Source organism: Bufo bufo, chromosome 2, assembly GCF_905171765.1.
Source record: "Bufo bufo chromosome 2, aBufBuf1.1, whole genome shotgun sequence".
Lineage (NCBI taxonomy): Eukaryota > Metazoa > Chordata > Amphibia > Anura > Bufonidae > Bufo > Bufo bufo.
Window position 1 is genome coordinate 666,994,822 of NC_053390.1, and position 14,694 is coordinate 667,009,515.

Here is a 14,694-nt window from a genome sequence, read left to right on the forward strand (position 1 = left end):
ACAGTATACAGTCCCCCCCACAGTATACAGCCCCCCACAGTATACAGGCCCCCACACAGTATACAGCCCACCACACAGTATACAACCCCCCCCCCCACAGTATACAGGCCCGCACACAGTATACAGCCCACCACACAGTATACAGCCTACCACACAGTATACAGCCCCCCCCCACAGTATACAGGCCCCCACACAGTATACAGCCCACCACACAGTATACAGCCCACCACACAGTATACAGCCCCCACACAGTATAGAGGCCCCCCACAGTATACAGGCCCCCACACAATATACAGGCCCCCCACAGTATACAGGCCCCCACACAGTATACAGCCCACCACTATACAGTAGTTTACAGTATATTAACATATCATCCCCTGTCACCTTTTTCTGATGTAATGTTCACACAAAAAAGCTCCACAGCAACACTCCTGGTAGGACCTGTGATGACCTCATAGCCATGTGACCAGTAATTGCTAGGTTACTGGTCACATGGTGATGATGTCATTAAGGTCCTGAAGTGATCACAACTTTAACACAGTACGATCATGATACCTGGACTCAGTGCAGGCAGGCACGGCAGCACCCCTGTGTAGCTGACAGCTTGACACCCGGGGCAGTGGCTAGCAGGGCTCAAGAGGCAGCTGCCTTGGGCCCCCCAGGAGCAACTGGGCCCGGGGCAGCTGCCCCTTTTGCCCCTTGGTAAAGACGGCCCTGGCAGGCGCGTTGCGGGAACATATGCGATTTTTCCGCGCGAGTGCAAAACATTGTAATGCGTTTTGCACATGTGTAAGAAAAATCGGCATGTTTGGGTTAGGTGTTCTGTAGATTGTATAATTTTCCCTTATAACATGGTTGTAAGGGAAAATAATAGCATTCTTCATACAGAATGCTTAGTAAAATAGGGCTGGAGGGGTTAAAAAAAAATAAAAAATAATTTAACTCACCTTAATCCACTTGATCGCGCAGCCGGCATCTCTTCTGTCTTCTTCTTTGCTGTGCACAGGAATAGGACCTTTGATGATGTCACTGTGCTCATCACATGGTCCAATCACATGGTTCATCACCATGGTGAGGGACCATGTGATTGGATCATGTGATGTGATGTCACTACAGGTCCTTAGCCGGCAGCTCAATATTACAGAAGAAGACAGAGATCCGCAACTACGCGATCAAGTGAGTTAATCCTTTTTTTTTTAACCCCTCCATCACTATTTTCCCTTATAACCATGTTATAAGGGAAAATAATACAGATCGGGTCCCCAGCCCGATCGTCACCTAGCAACCATGCGTGAAAATCGCACCACATCCGCACTTGCTTGCGGATGCTTGTGATTTTCACGCGGCCCCATTCACTTCTATGGGGCCTGCGCTACGTGAAAAACGCTGAATATAGAGCTTGCTGCGATTTCCACGCAATCAGTGATGCATGAAAATCACAGCTCATGTGCACAGCCCCATAGAAATGAATGGGTCAGGATTCAGTGCGGGTGCAATGCGTTCAACTCACGCATTGCACCCGCGCGAAATACTCGCCCGTGTGAAAGGGGCCTAACTGTTGCACCGCCATCTGTGCCTGAAATACACCTAATATAGGCATATTTCAGCTTAATAAATGACTCCCGATGTCTTGTGAAATATAATTGATAACATACTTGCATTTGAAAGGTTTTCAAAACTACAGGGTGGGCCATTTATATGGATACACCTTAATAAAATGGGAATGGTTGGTGATATTAACTTCCTGTTTGTGGCACATTAGTATATGTGAGGGGGGAAACTTTTCAAGATGGGTGGTGACCATGGCAGCCATTTTGAAGTCGGCCATTTTGAATCCAACTTTTGTTTTTTCAACAGGAAGAGGGTCATGTGACACATCAAACTTATTGGGAATTTCACAAGAAAAACAATGGTGTGCTTGGTTTTAACGTAACTTTATTCTTTCATGAGTTATTTACAAGTTTCTGACCACTTATAAAATGTGTTCAATGTGCTGCCCATTGTGTTGGATTGTCAATGCAACCCTCTTCTCCCACTCTTCACACACTGATAGCAACACCACAGGAGAAATGCTAGCACAGGCTTCCAGTATCTGTAGTTTCAGGTGCTGCACATCTCGTATCATCTGAAAGCAATTGTCTATGCTGTGAAGATATGAGATGTGCAGCACCTGAAACTACGGATACTGGAAGCCTGTGCTAGCATTTCTCCTGCGGTGTTGCTATCAGTGTGTGAAGAGTGGGAGAAGAGGGTTGCATTGACAATCCAACACAATGGGCAGCACATTGAACACATTTTATAAGTGGTCAGAAACTTGTAAATAACTCATGAAAGAATAAAGTTACGTTAAAACCAAGCACACCATTGTTTTTCTTGTGAAATTCCCAATAAGTTTGATGTGTCACATGACCCTCTTCCTATTGAAAAAACAAAAGTTGGATTCAAAATGGCCGACTTCAAAATGGCCGCCATGGTCACCACCCATCTTGAAAAGTTTCCCCCCTCACATATACTAATGTGCCACAAACAGGAAGATAATATCACTAACCATTCCAATTTTATTAAGGTGTATCCATATAAATGGCCCACCCTGTATAACTGTATAGTTTAGATTTAATACAGTGATACAGCGCATATTTCAGTTAATATTAATGTGTGATTTTTTTATTTTGACAGAGACTTGGCTAATAACAGAATTGAAGAGTTTTCCCCATCGCTACTTAAGGACATGAAGGAATTATCACAGTTGTAAGCTTCTCAGGATTTTGTTACGGTGTTCTGAATACAACATGATAAGATGAGCAAACACAGACAGTAACTAAATATATTGAAAATACAGACACAAATATATCCAGTATATGAGCAGTAGTAATAGAAGAAAGCGGAGTAAATTTCCCTCGTCTGCTCTCAGTCACCAGTTTATTGGTCTGTAAATGAAGATACTATGAGAATATATTTATTTTATTAAAATAAAGGATCTGTCAGCTCTCCTGATATTGCATTCCCTATAAAATAGAATCCCACCTTGCTTTATTTAATATTTTGTGTCTTTCCACTGTTATTCCACCTGGAAATGGGTGAGCAAGCTGACAAATGTTTGTTACTATTTGTCATAAGAGTGTGTCCATACACACTGTCACCAGTGATAGTTCTAAATAAAGCTGTCGTCACACTAAGACCATAGCTTACAGGAGCCATTGTCAAGTTTAAAGGGGTATTCATATCTCGGCTATTCAGTAATGAGAGTTACAGAAATGGCGTAGCTTGCTGCCAGGGGCGTAACAATTGCGGTCACAGAGGGCGTGACTGGGCCCGACGTGGAGGGTGCTGGGATAACATGTAACGGGGCACGGCACTGTCACTGTACTTCATACCGTGCACCTGTCAGAGTGCTCATCACAGCAGTATTCACGTATGACGTGGGTGGGCGGAGCATGACCAATATTAGGCTCCGTCTACCTACTTATTTTGTGAATACTACTAGTAGGGCAGCGCTGGGGCCTGATAGATGCCGGATCGAGTGGATGGAACGCTGCTGTGATGAGCGCTCTGACGGGGGCACGGCATGAAGTACAGTGATCCCTCAAGATACAATGGCCTCAGGATACAATATTTTTAACATGCAATGGTCTTTTCTGACCCATCGTAACTTGAAACTAGACTGAACATACAATGCCTCAGACTCAGATCCAACAATCAAGGCCACTTCTCTGGTAAAATCGCTGTATTAGTTGCTAGTTATCAGCTATTCCTGACTATTATACGTAAGGAGTTGTTTTATCTGTCTTATTATCCGCTTATTTTTCTTAAATCATTTTCTCTTATCTTGGATGACATTTTGGGGCTTTGGAACCGATTACTCAACTTACAATGGTTTCAACATACAATGGTCGTCCTGGAACCAATTAATATTGTATCTTGAGGGACCACTGTACAGTGACAGTGCTGGGACCTGTTACCAGTTAGTAAAGACTGGGGGGAAATTACTGGGGTCACTATAGGAGGATTATTGGGGGCAGTGGAAAGACATTACTGGGGGCACTATAGGGATATTAATGGGTGCAGTGGAAGAACAATACTGGGGGCAGTAGGGGACATTACTGTGGGCTTTATAGGGACATCACTGGGGCTAGTGTGGGGATATTACTGGAGTGCACTGTGGGAACATTATTATTACCAGATACACAATAGGGGGCATTAATATCACTGGAGGCACAATAAGAGGTATGATGCACTGTGGGAGCATTATTATTACTGGGACACCACAGGGGTTATTTTTATTACCGGGTCACTAAGGGTGCATTTTTAATATTGAGTCACTATGGGGTCATTATTATGGGGACCTGTATGGACATTATTATTATTAATAGGGAATATAGCAGGCACTATAGAGCCTTTTTACTGGGGAAATTATGGGGTGCATTACTACTACTGAAGGCACTCTCAGGGGCATGGGGGCTTTGATAGCTGGTGTACGTGCTGGTGCTGGGTGTAAAGTGCTGGACACAGAGGGTGATGGTGATGGACGGTTTGTGAGTTAGATGGTACGTCCAGGGTGCGCCCTTTAATTTCCCACCCTGCATAGGTTACCAGCTGACTTGAGCAGCCAATGTTTTTTTTCGGAAGGTTAGGGGAGAAGAACTGTGAAGAGGGAGGAGATCCGCATTATTGTGCCATGCTTGCTTCATCAGCACAGTCAGAAGCACAGCCAGCAGGAAATTAATTTTAATTTAATCAATTTCATCACATGGATTTTCTAAGGGTGCGTTCACACGATCGTATAAATGGATCCACATCCGTTCCACGCCCGCATCCGTTGTTCCATTCTGTGGCCCCGCAAAATATATAGAGCATGTCCTATTCTTGTCCGTGGTTGCGGACAAGAATAGGCATTCTCTATATAGCGCCGCCCATGTGCGGTCCGCAAAATGCGGAACGCACGCGGCCGGTATTCGTGTTTTGCAGGTCCGCAATTTGCGGACCGCAAAACACTTATGGTTGTGTGAATGCACCCTTAGAGAAAGGGACATTAAAACAGGTCATTTATATTTTAGAAATTGGGGGCATAATTTAATTTGTGGGGGTCGGGGAGTCCACACATGGTGTAGAGGCTGTGGTTTTGTGTAGTGATCAGCGGCAATGTACTACAACGCATTCAAACAGAACCAAAGTTTGCCCTGGGGCCCCTGGAACTCTAGTTACGCCACTGCTTGCTGTGCTCTGCTGTTTGCGTAGCTCCCATTTCTCACTATGGGAGTTATAGAAACAGAGGAGCACCGACCACTCATCCATTTCTGTAACTCCACCTACCCCTGTCCAGAGCTTACTGTGGTTATTCCCATCTCAGCAATGAAAGCCCAAGATAGAAATAACCCTTCACAAACCATCAGAGAGCAGCCAAAACCTGACGGAATAGAAACCCCTAATCCCAATATGATCACAGCCTAATGTTACAGAATATACAGTATAAAACAGTACCTTGTTATTTCTGCAGCCATTAGAATATAAATGTTATATTACACTATTCTACACTATATTACAATATTTCGGCCGATAATCATATTGCAGTGTAATACTGCTGCCGATTGCCCAGTGAACAAGCTCCTTCATCAGGCAATTCAGATTTTTAATCAGAGCTTGCCGGCGGCAGATCATGCTGTCTAATAGCATTCTGTCATTGGCAAACCACTAGACAGTATGGGGATCGCTCCTCCCCATGCTGCGGAAGAAATCGCTGGATGTAATATGTAGCAGTGGTGTCCTCCACTAGCTAGCAAGCGATTACCAGGAGGGAACGCTTCCCTCCCGACAATCGCTTGCTGATCTGCCTGTCTAATACAAGCTTTAGATAAAAACATGAGAGTACATTTATACCAAGGAAATCTCAATTTTTTTCTTTCATACATGCAGGAATATTTCCTACAACCCCATGCAGAAGATTCAACTGGACCAGTTTGACTATATACTTACACTGAAATCTTTGTAAGTATTTAAATGAATTTGTGCAAATATTTCATTTGTTAGAATCTTGCTTTCCGGAATGCTATAAAAATATGCCCTTGTAAACCTCTATACTACAGACTGCTCTGTAGATTCAGAAACAGATGAAATTATGACAAATCTACAGATTATTACTGGAATAACAGATTATTACTACAATATAGTCTAAAGGTGTCTGTAAGATTTCGCCCCCAACACCAGACGTCACATCAGAAAACCTCCAAAAAGTTTAGATGGGTTCCGTTGAGGTTTATATAATGTGTATGCCCCCAGGTCAACTTAAACAATACATAAAATAATCTTGTAATACAACATTATTATACACATCTGATATGCTGTCCCCTTGTGTGGTAAAAGGGTGTATAGACCCTTCAGGCCTTGTGTTCAAGTGTGAATGCACCCCCTACAACCTCCAGCTACTCCACTGTACAGTGCATTTGGAAAGTTTTTAGACCCTTTCACTTTTTGACATATATTGCGGCCTTATGCTAAAATAAAAATAAAAAGTTTGCCCATCATTCTGCACTTAATACCCCATAATGAGAAAGTGAAAACAGAATATTCAACATTTTCGCTAATTTATTGAAAAGGGAAAAACTAAAATATTGCATTGACATAAGTATTCAGACCCTTTACTCATGACTTAGCTGAAGCACCTTTGGCAATGTTTACAGCCTCCAGTCGTCTTGGGTATGATGCCACAAGGTTTGCACATATGGATTTAGGGACTTTCTGCCATTTTTATTTGCAGATCCCCTCAAGCTTTGTCAGGTTGTATGGGGACCGTCAGTGGACAGCCATTTTTAAGTTTCTTCAGAGATATTCGATTGGTATAAAGCCAGGGCTCTGGCTGGGCCACTGAAGGACATTCACAGAATTGCCCCTAAGCCATTCCCGTGTTGTCTTGACTGTATGCTTAGGGTCATTGTCTTGATTGGAGGATAAGTTTTGACCCAGTCTGAGGTACAGAGAAGACTGAATCAGATTTTCATTAAGAATATCTCTGTACTTTGCTCTATTCAGCTTTCCTTCAACTCTGACCAGTTTTCATGTTCCAGCCGCTGTAAAACACCCTGCCACCACCATGCCTCACTGTAGGGATGATATTGGGCAGTGCCTGGTTTCCTCCAAGCATGATGCTTAGAATGGAGGCCAAAAATGTCAATGTACAGCGCTGTGTTTGTTAAGGACAGAGATGGCCACGGTGCTCACAGAAGCTTTGGTGCCTTCTCAAACAGTTGATCGACAGGGGTCCCAGGAGTCACACTGCCACCAATCAGATACTGATGACCTATCCAGAGGATAGATCATCAGTATAAAAGTCTTGAAAAAACCTTTCAAGTGCTTTTGTGTAAACCTTCATGTGTCTTCTACTGAGGAGATGCTTCTTGCCACTCTGTCATAAAGCCCAGATTGGGGGAATGCTGCAGTGATGGTTGACCTTCTGGAAGTGACCATTGGGTTCTTGGTCACCTCTCTTTCACCAAGAACCAAGAAAAGTCCTGGTTGTTTCAAACTCCTTTCATTTAAAAATTATGGAGGCCACTGTGCTCTTGGGAACTTTCAGTGAAACAGAAATTTGTTGTACCCGTCTCTAGATCTATACCTCTACACAATCCTGTGTTTGAGCTCTAGAGGCAGTTATTTCTTCCTCGTGGCTTGGTTTTTGCTCTGATATTCATCATCAGCTGGGAGACCTTATATAGACAGAATGTGTCTTTCAATATCATGCCCAATCAAGTAAATTTACCACAAGTGGACTCCAATCAAAATATAGAAACATGTCAAAGATGATCATGAGAAATTATAGCCCTAGAGCTAAATTTCAAGTGCCATAGAAAGAGTTTGAATACCTGTGTCCATGCACAATTGTAGTTTGTTATTTTTAATAAATTTAAAAAAATAAAATTTTACTTTCTCATTATGGGCTATTGAGTGCAGAATGGTGGGGAAAACTTAGATTTTTTTTTATTTTAGCACAAAGCCACAACATAACAAAATGTGAAAAAAGTGAAAGGATCTGAAGACTTTCTGAATGCACTGGATATGGAAACAGACTACATACACTAATGAATATACTGTTATTTTGTGCTCTAGAAGTCTTGAGGGAATTGAAATACCAAATATTCAAAGAAGAATGTTCATGCCACTCAGAAATCTCACTCACATGTAAGTAATGCTCCATTTTTTTTAAAATTCTTTTCATAAAATAGAATCTGTTTCCACTTCTGTGCACACTGGCATGTTTTACTTGTTATGAAGGGTAACAACCAAAATGGTCTCATCTAATATATAAAATTGATGCCCTTCGTCCAAATGTCACATACGTGTCACCTACCTCAATGAAGTATTGCATCCTTATTATTTATAATATAACATTGGTGTGCATTTTTCAGCAGGGATTCACACAAACTTTCCATGAGCAATGGGTCTACTGTACCCAGTAATGCTCCTGGATCCATCATAGACACAGTACTTTCTTGGGCCCCACATATAAAACTTTCTTGATTGCTATGGGCAATAAGCATATTTTACAGTGAGTTATAGAACTGAAAGTATACAAACTAAAATGGGAGCTAATTGGGTTTAGATGTGACCCTTCTTTGTAAAGATCCACAAGACTTCCGTCTAACAATTATGTTGACTAATTAAGTTGACTAATATGTAAAAGAATTCTGTCCATCCAAATATACTTTTTCCAAAGGAAAACTGTGATATTTGAATATCACTGCATCTTTCAAGATAGATTATAGGCAATTTATACTTAGATGTCAAAATTTATATATGTGCCTCATATGAATACCATGTGTAACACAATTCTTGTCTTGTATTTGTAACATTTTACAGTACAGATGTGCAGTACCCCTGAATAGTGTACTTGCAAATTGTTATTATTATGTAATGCTTTGGTGTAATGTATTACCCATAGAACTTTGTACAGGTATGGATCAGTCATGGTTAACAATCTTGACTCTGCCCCTGTAGGAAGCTAACAGTTGGACTTAGGTCCATCCCCTAGTTCAATAAGTTGGTTTCTAGCTGAGGAAGTGAGAGTAGCTACATATGCTCACTCCTCAGAGGACTAAATCTACATCCCGGAGAGGATCCAAAGGGATAAAACTATCTTTACTTCACAGTACTCCAGGGAGAGAAAGAAAGAAAAAGGTCCAGAATGTGCATAGCTAAGTACTAGTCAGTCAGTGATGTATTTGCTGTTTAATGCTAAAAGAGACTTTACTGCAGTGAGAAGGACGTTGCTAACATACCCTTACACACTTAGACATCGTTTGGCCAGCCGTATCTTAGCTTTGTACCCCTCCATTGGGGGTTACAGGCATACGTTGCAAGAATCGTATTGCCAGCGCTGGATTCTGCAAATAAAGACTTTGACGCAACAAACAAAAAAAAACTGAGTCCCATCGGGCTTCAAGTCCATAGTATATTTTATTCAAAAAAGTACAAAACATTAAAAGATAGAGACAAAAACATCATGAATGAAGTGCGGTAGACACCTAAGGCGGCTATATATAGATATACATATGGCATGAGGAAAATAACATAATTGACTGTGTCTGGTAGAAACAAATGCCAGTAAAATGGTATACACGTGTCCACACCCTGAACTAATGCAGATCGAAAGTCACACAATTTCATGGAAGTAAGTATAGATACATATGTATCCTAAACCAGGGTTCAATTCCCTGCTTTAAGATACAGCTGCTATCAAATGGACAGTGCAGTGTTTGGTAAACTGCAAGGAGGCCGGTGAGCGCTACGGCTTTGTCAAATAGCTGATTGGCGGGAGTACCTGGAGTCGGACCCCTGCCGATCTCAAATTGATGACCTATCCCCGAAAACGCCCTTAAAGCCCAGTGTACAATGCCCTATTAGAAAATCTCATTATACTCCAACACTGAAGTGCTTTCTGAATGGGAAATAGGGCCTCATCATCAAGTTTAGCCTGTATGACCATAGTTTAACTTTTATTTACTAAGCTGCCAACAAGGTGAGCTTTTGTCATAATTTTTTTCATGTTTTCTTAATGTTTAGACTGAACCATTAAGGTTTTGAATTTATAATTTTTCTTACTGTTTGCAGATATTTTAAGAAATTCCAGTATTGTGGCTTTGCCCCTCATGTACGTAATTGCAAGCCAAACACAGACGGCATTTCATCCCTGGAGAATTTGCTTGCCAGTATAGTACAGCGCGTGTTTGTTTGGGTTGTGTCTGTGGCTACCTGCTTTGGGAACATCTTTGTCATCTGCACACGGCCATACATCAGATCAGAGAACAAGCTACATGCTATGTGCATCATTTCTCTTTGTTGTAAGTAACATCATGTCAAACTTACATTGATTGGAAAATATTCTTTGATATAGTTGGTTCTCCTGTATGCAAAAGTAAGAGATTTTTTATTTTTTTTCCTTCACACGTTTGTATTTTAACCAAGATATCCCAGAGTTTACAGAAACTCCAGATCAACAAAAACAGCAGGAGGCTTGTGTGAAACAGGCTTACAATTCAGAGATCCAATAAAGTTGGAAATTAAAGCATAACTTTTGTTTAAAATTTAGCCATAAAAATGAAAAAGAATAAACTTTGAAATATATCTCTTCACCAGCAATGTTTCCCCCATACATTGTATGGTCGGTAACTGTTCAGAATTTCTGCACTCACTTAAAGCCTACCACAATTATGAGACATAAAAGTCCTGGAGCTTCTCATTCTCACTCAGGGTCTTGATTGACTGGAATACAGATCCATAATTCTGGTGTAAACTGTTAAGATGCCTGAACATGTGCAAAAATACTCGTTTAGCTGACAGCTATCTCTTCCAACCCCCATACAATTACCCCAATAGCCGAGCCTCCGATTGCAGCATATCTTCTGAGATTACAAAAAGATCCAGCATTGAAATTCAAAGCACTCGATCCTTTTCTTCCCATCCAACACCATCTGTTAGGGGAGAATCAGAAGCTTCTGATACATGTTAGATTGTTGGTCAATCCAACCTAAAATGGCTGGTTTGGCTAACAATAGTATAATATGTATGGAGGCCTTTATCTCTGCTGCTGTGTCCGTGGGCCAGAAGGGATCTGCCAGCAGACTGCCAGTTATTATGCCTCCTGAAGGAACAGATAATTGCACACTCTATTTAGCCTGGGAAGACATGGATTGCTGACCCAGGGCACTGATCCAAACCTACTGCCAGTTCAGTATAAGCAGCCAGAGAACTGTACACTGGTGCTCCTGTACATGGAAGAACATCTTAGAGAACATCATGGCTTAAAAGAGCCATATGAAACTGATAAGAATAAAAAAAAATTCACCACAAAAATATGCTGATATTACTCCAGTTGCCAAATGATGTCTTATTCTGATAAGTCACCTGGAGTGATAAATACTTTAAATTCAAGTCCCAAATGGACTACCTACTGTATTTCTATATTCTAAAGTTCTCACTCTTAGGCTACTTTCACACTTGCAGCAGAGTGATCCGGCAAGCAGTTCCGTCCGGATCAGGCAATCTGCATGCAAACGGACAGCATTTGTAGACGGATCAGGATGCGGATCAGTCTCACAAATGCATTACAAGAACGGATCAGTTTCTCCGTTTGTCATACGGACAAATGGATGCGTTTCAATTTTTGTTCACATTTGTACCGGTCTGCCTCCGGACAAAATGCAGTTCAGTGACTGAACTGAAGACATCCTGATGCATCCTGAACGGATTTTTCTCCATTCAGAATGCATGGGGATAAAACTGATCAGTTCTTTTCCGGTATAGAGTCCCTATGATGGAACTCAGTGCCGGAAAAGAAAAACGCTAGTGTGAAAGTATCCTTAAGCAAAAGTCTAAAGGTGCATGAGGATATATGAGGTGGGTACTACTAATTGGCCAGGATCACTAAGGGCTAATCAGAAATTCAAAACTATTTTAAATTCAGATACATAGAACTTCCACATGACACCTGCAGCCAATCACTAACTATAGCAGGGATGTGTTGACACTACTGTGGTCATCTTTGTTGCCAGTGACTGGCTGTAGCAGTCACATTTTGTGTCATTATGCCACAGCTTGAGCAGGAAGAAAAGAGACTAGATGGGTACCTGAGAAGGATCAGCATGGGAGCAGGTAATGTGAGCATTAAAGGAATTGTCCAGGATTTTATATTGATGGCCCATCCTCAGGATAGGCAATTAGTATTTGATCGGCGGGGGTCTGACACCTTGCACCCTCAACCATCAACTGTACTAAAGTAGTTTTGGAGGTGCTGGAAAAACAAAGCTAGTCGATGAAACTGGGTACTGCCACACTTCTCCCATTCACTTCAGGCCATCAATATAAACATTATTCCACCTACTTCTAATAGACCTCAAATGTCTTGTACGTAGTTAAAATGCTTCCATTAATTCTTCTATTGAATGGATGTTTGCATTGCAGGTGCTGATTGCCTAATGGGAATATACTTATTTGTTATCGGATACTATGATGTGAAATACAGAGGTGAATACAACAAGAATGCCCAGGCCTGGATGGACAGTACACAATGTCGGCTAGTTGGATCCTTAGCCATTCTCTCCACAGAAGTCTCAGTCTTACTTCTTACCTACTTAACTTTGGAAAAATACATTTGCATAGTGTACCCTTTTAGGTGTCTGAAACCAGGAAAATGCAGGACGATAACCATATTAATACTTATTTGGATTCTCGGTTTTATTATAGCCTTCTTACCCCTCAGCAATGAACATATTTTCCACAACTATTATGGAACAAATGGAGTTTGTTTCCCACTACACTCGGAGCAACCAGAAACCACTGCAGCTCAGATATATTCAGTAATTATCTTCCTTGGTAAGTCTCTCAAAATATATTCTTCAATCTGCTAAATTAATAGATGTTCCTAGTTCATAATTCTAGAAAGATTGGTAAAAAAAAAACAACTCAAAAACATTCAAAACGTATTGTTAAAGGGATTAAATATTCTTACTGTGCATCCTCCAATTATTCCTAAACTGTCTTTGTCTATGCTCAAAAGTATTGTATTTATGTAAAAAAAACTACTTTGTGAAAATGTCTCTGACATCATGACCAGGTACCTCATGGAGTCATCAGGGCATTGTTCTGCCTGTGGAGAGTCATGAGTCATCTACCTGCTCTCTTGCCCATCTCGTTCTCCAAAACCTCCCCTCTGCCTCTCCTGTAATGCCCATTTGTCTCCTGATGTCAGTGCCAACCGAGAGAAATCTTGCAGAACACTTCAATGCATGGCCACAATACCGGCCTGTGCAGGGAGCGCTTGAAGTCGAGGTGTATACACCTCCGCTCACTGCACATGGTCGTATCGTGGCAGTGCATAGAAGACCTCTGCGCAGGCGTTAGATTTCACTCAGCCGACACTGACGTCAGAAAACAAAGTGACAGTGTGAGAGAGGTAGAGGGGAGATCTTGGAGAATGAGATGGCCGTGAGAGCGGGTAGATACCTCATTACTCTCTTCAGAAAGAACGTCAGACACTTTTTTAAAGTAGCTTTTTTTACATGAATACAATACTTTAGAGCAGGGATGCTCAACCTGCAGACCTCCAGCTGTTGCAAAACTGCAACTCCCAGCATGCCCTAATAGCTGTAGGATGTCCAGGCATGCTGGGAGTTGTAGTTTTGTAACAGATGGAGGGCCACTGGTTGAGCATCTCTGCTTTAGAGCATAGACAAAGACAGTTTAGGAATGACTGGAGGATGCACACTAAGAATATTTCATCAGCTCTATATTTCAATCCTGATAACAAGTTCCCTTTAAAGGTTTATGTTCATTGTGAACACTTAAGGCATATCGACAGGATATGCCGTAAATGTCCTCCTTTGGGAACCGACCCTATCTTGGGAATGGGGCCCTGTTTTGTAGCCGCTGTGACACATGCGCAGCTCACTCCATTTACTTCTATGGGGGGGTTCTCAAAATAGCCGACACTGTGTATCCTGTTTATATGCCATACATGTCTGAAATGGGATTACCTCTTAAATTTATATTGATGATTTTTATGTTAGCCCAAAATGCAGTGCAATCTGCAGGCAGCATGTTATAGAGCGGGAGGAGCTGAGCAGATTGATGTATGGCTTAAAGGAAAAGGTTCAGCAAAACGTAAAATTTATAAATTTAAATCTCAGCACTTTCTGAATTCAGCTTTACACAGGGGGGTCAGTTACCTCTGTATACACGCTTACACAGTGAATTTTATCAATCACTGATAATGATGACCCCCATGTACAACTAAAGTCAAAAAGAGCAGTGATTCAGGTTACTTTCACACAAGCGTTTTTGCTGGATCCAGCAGGGTTCAGCAAAAACGCTTCCGTTACTGATAATATGTCTGTGAAGGTTCTCATTTATCCAGGTCATGGTATATCTGTAAAGAATAAATCAAGGCAACTGGACTTACTGTAGATTTCTTGAAAACGTTTCACTCGTTCTTCCAACGAGCTTTCTCAATTCCCAGAGAATTCTTGTACAGTCACTCAGAATTGAGAAAGCTCGTTGGAAGAACGAGTGAAACGTTTTGAAGAAATCTACAGTAAGTCCAGTTGCCTTGATTTATTCTTTACAGATATGTTACTGATAATACAACCATCTGCATCTGTTATGGATGGATCTGGTTGTATTATCTTTAACATTGCCAAGACGGATCCGTCA

General features: G+C 41.5%; 1 protein-coding gene across 1 annotated transcript in view; it reads left to right on the forward strand.

The window, feature by feature from the left end:
- The window catches only part of RXFP1 (relaxin family peptide receptor 1), a 476,211-nt gene that overhangs the window by 421,042 nt on the left and 40,475 nt on the right, over window positions 1–14,694 (forward strand). Inside the window, exons 12-16 of the mRNA XM_040418599.1 lie at window positions 2,677–2,748; window positions 5,911–5,982; window positions 8,098–8,169; window positions 10,099–10,328; window positions 12,448–12,858. Of these exons, the coding sequence (XP_040274533.1) occupies window positions 2,677–2,748; window positions 5,911–5,982; window positions 8,098–8,169; window positions 10,099–10,328; window positions 12,448–12,858 (857 nt within the window). The remainder of the gene's footprint in view (window positions 1–2,676; window positions 2,749–5,910; window positions 5,983–8,097; window positions 8,170–10,098; window positions 10,329–12,447; window positions 12,859–14,694) is intronic.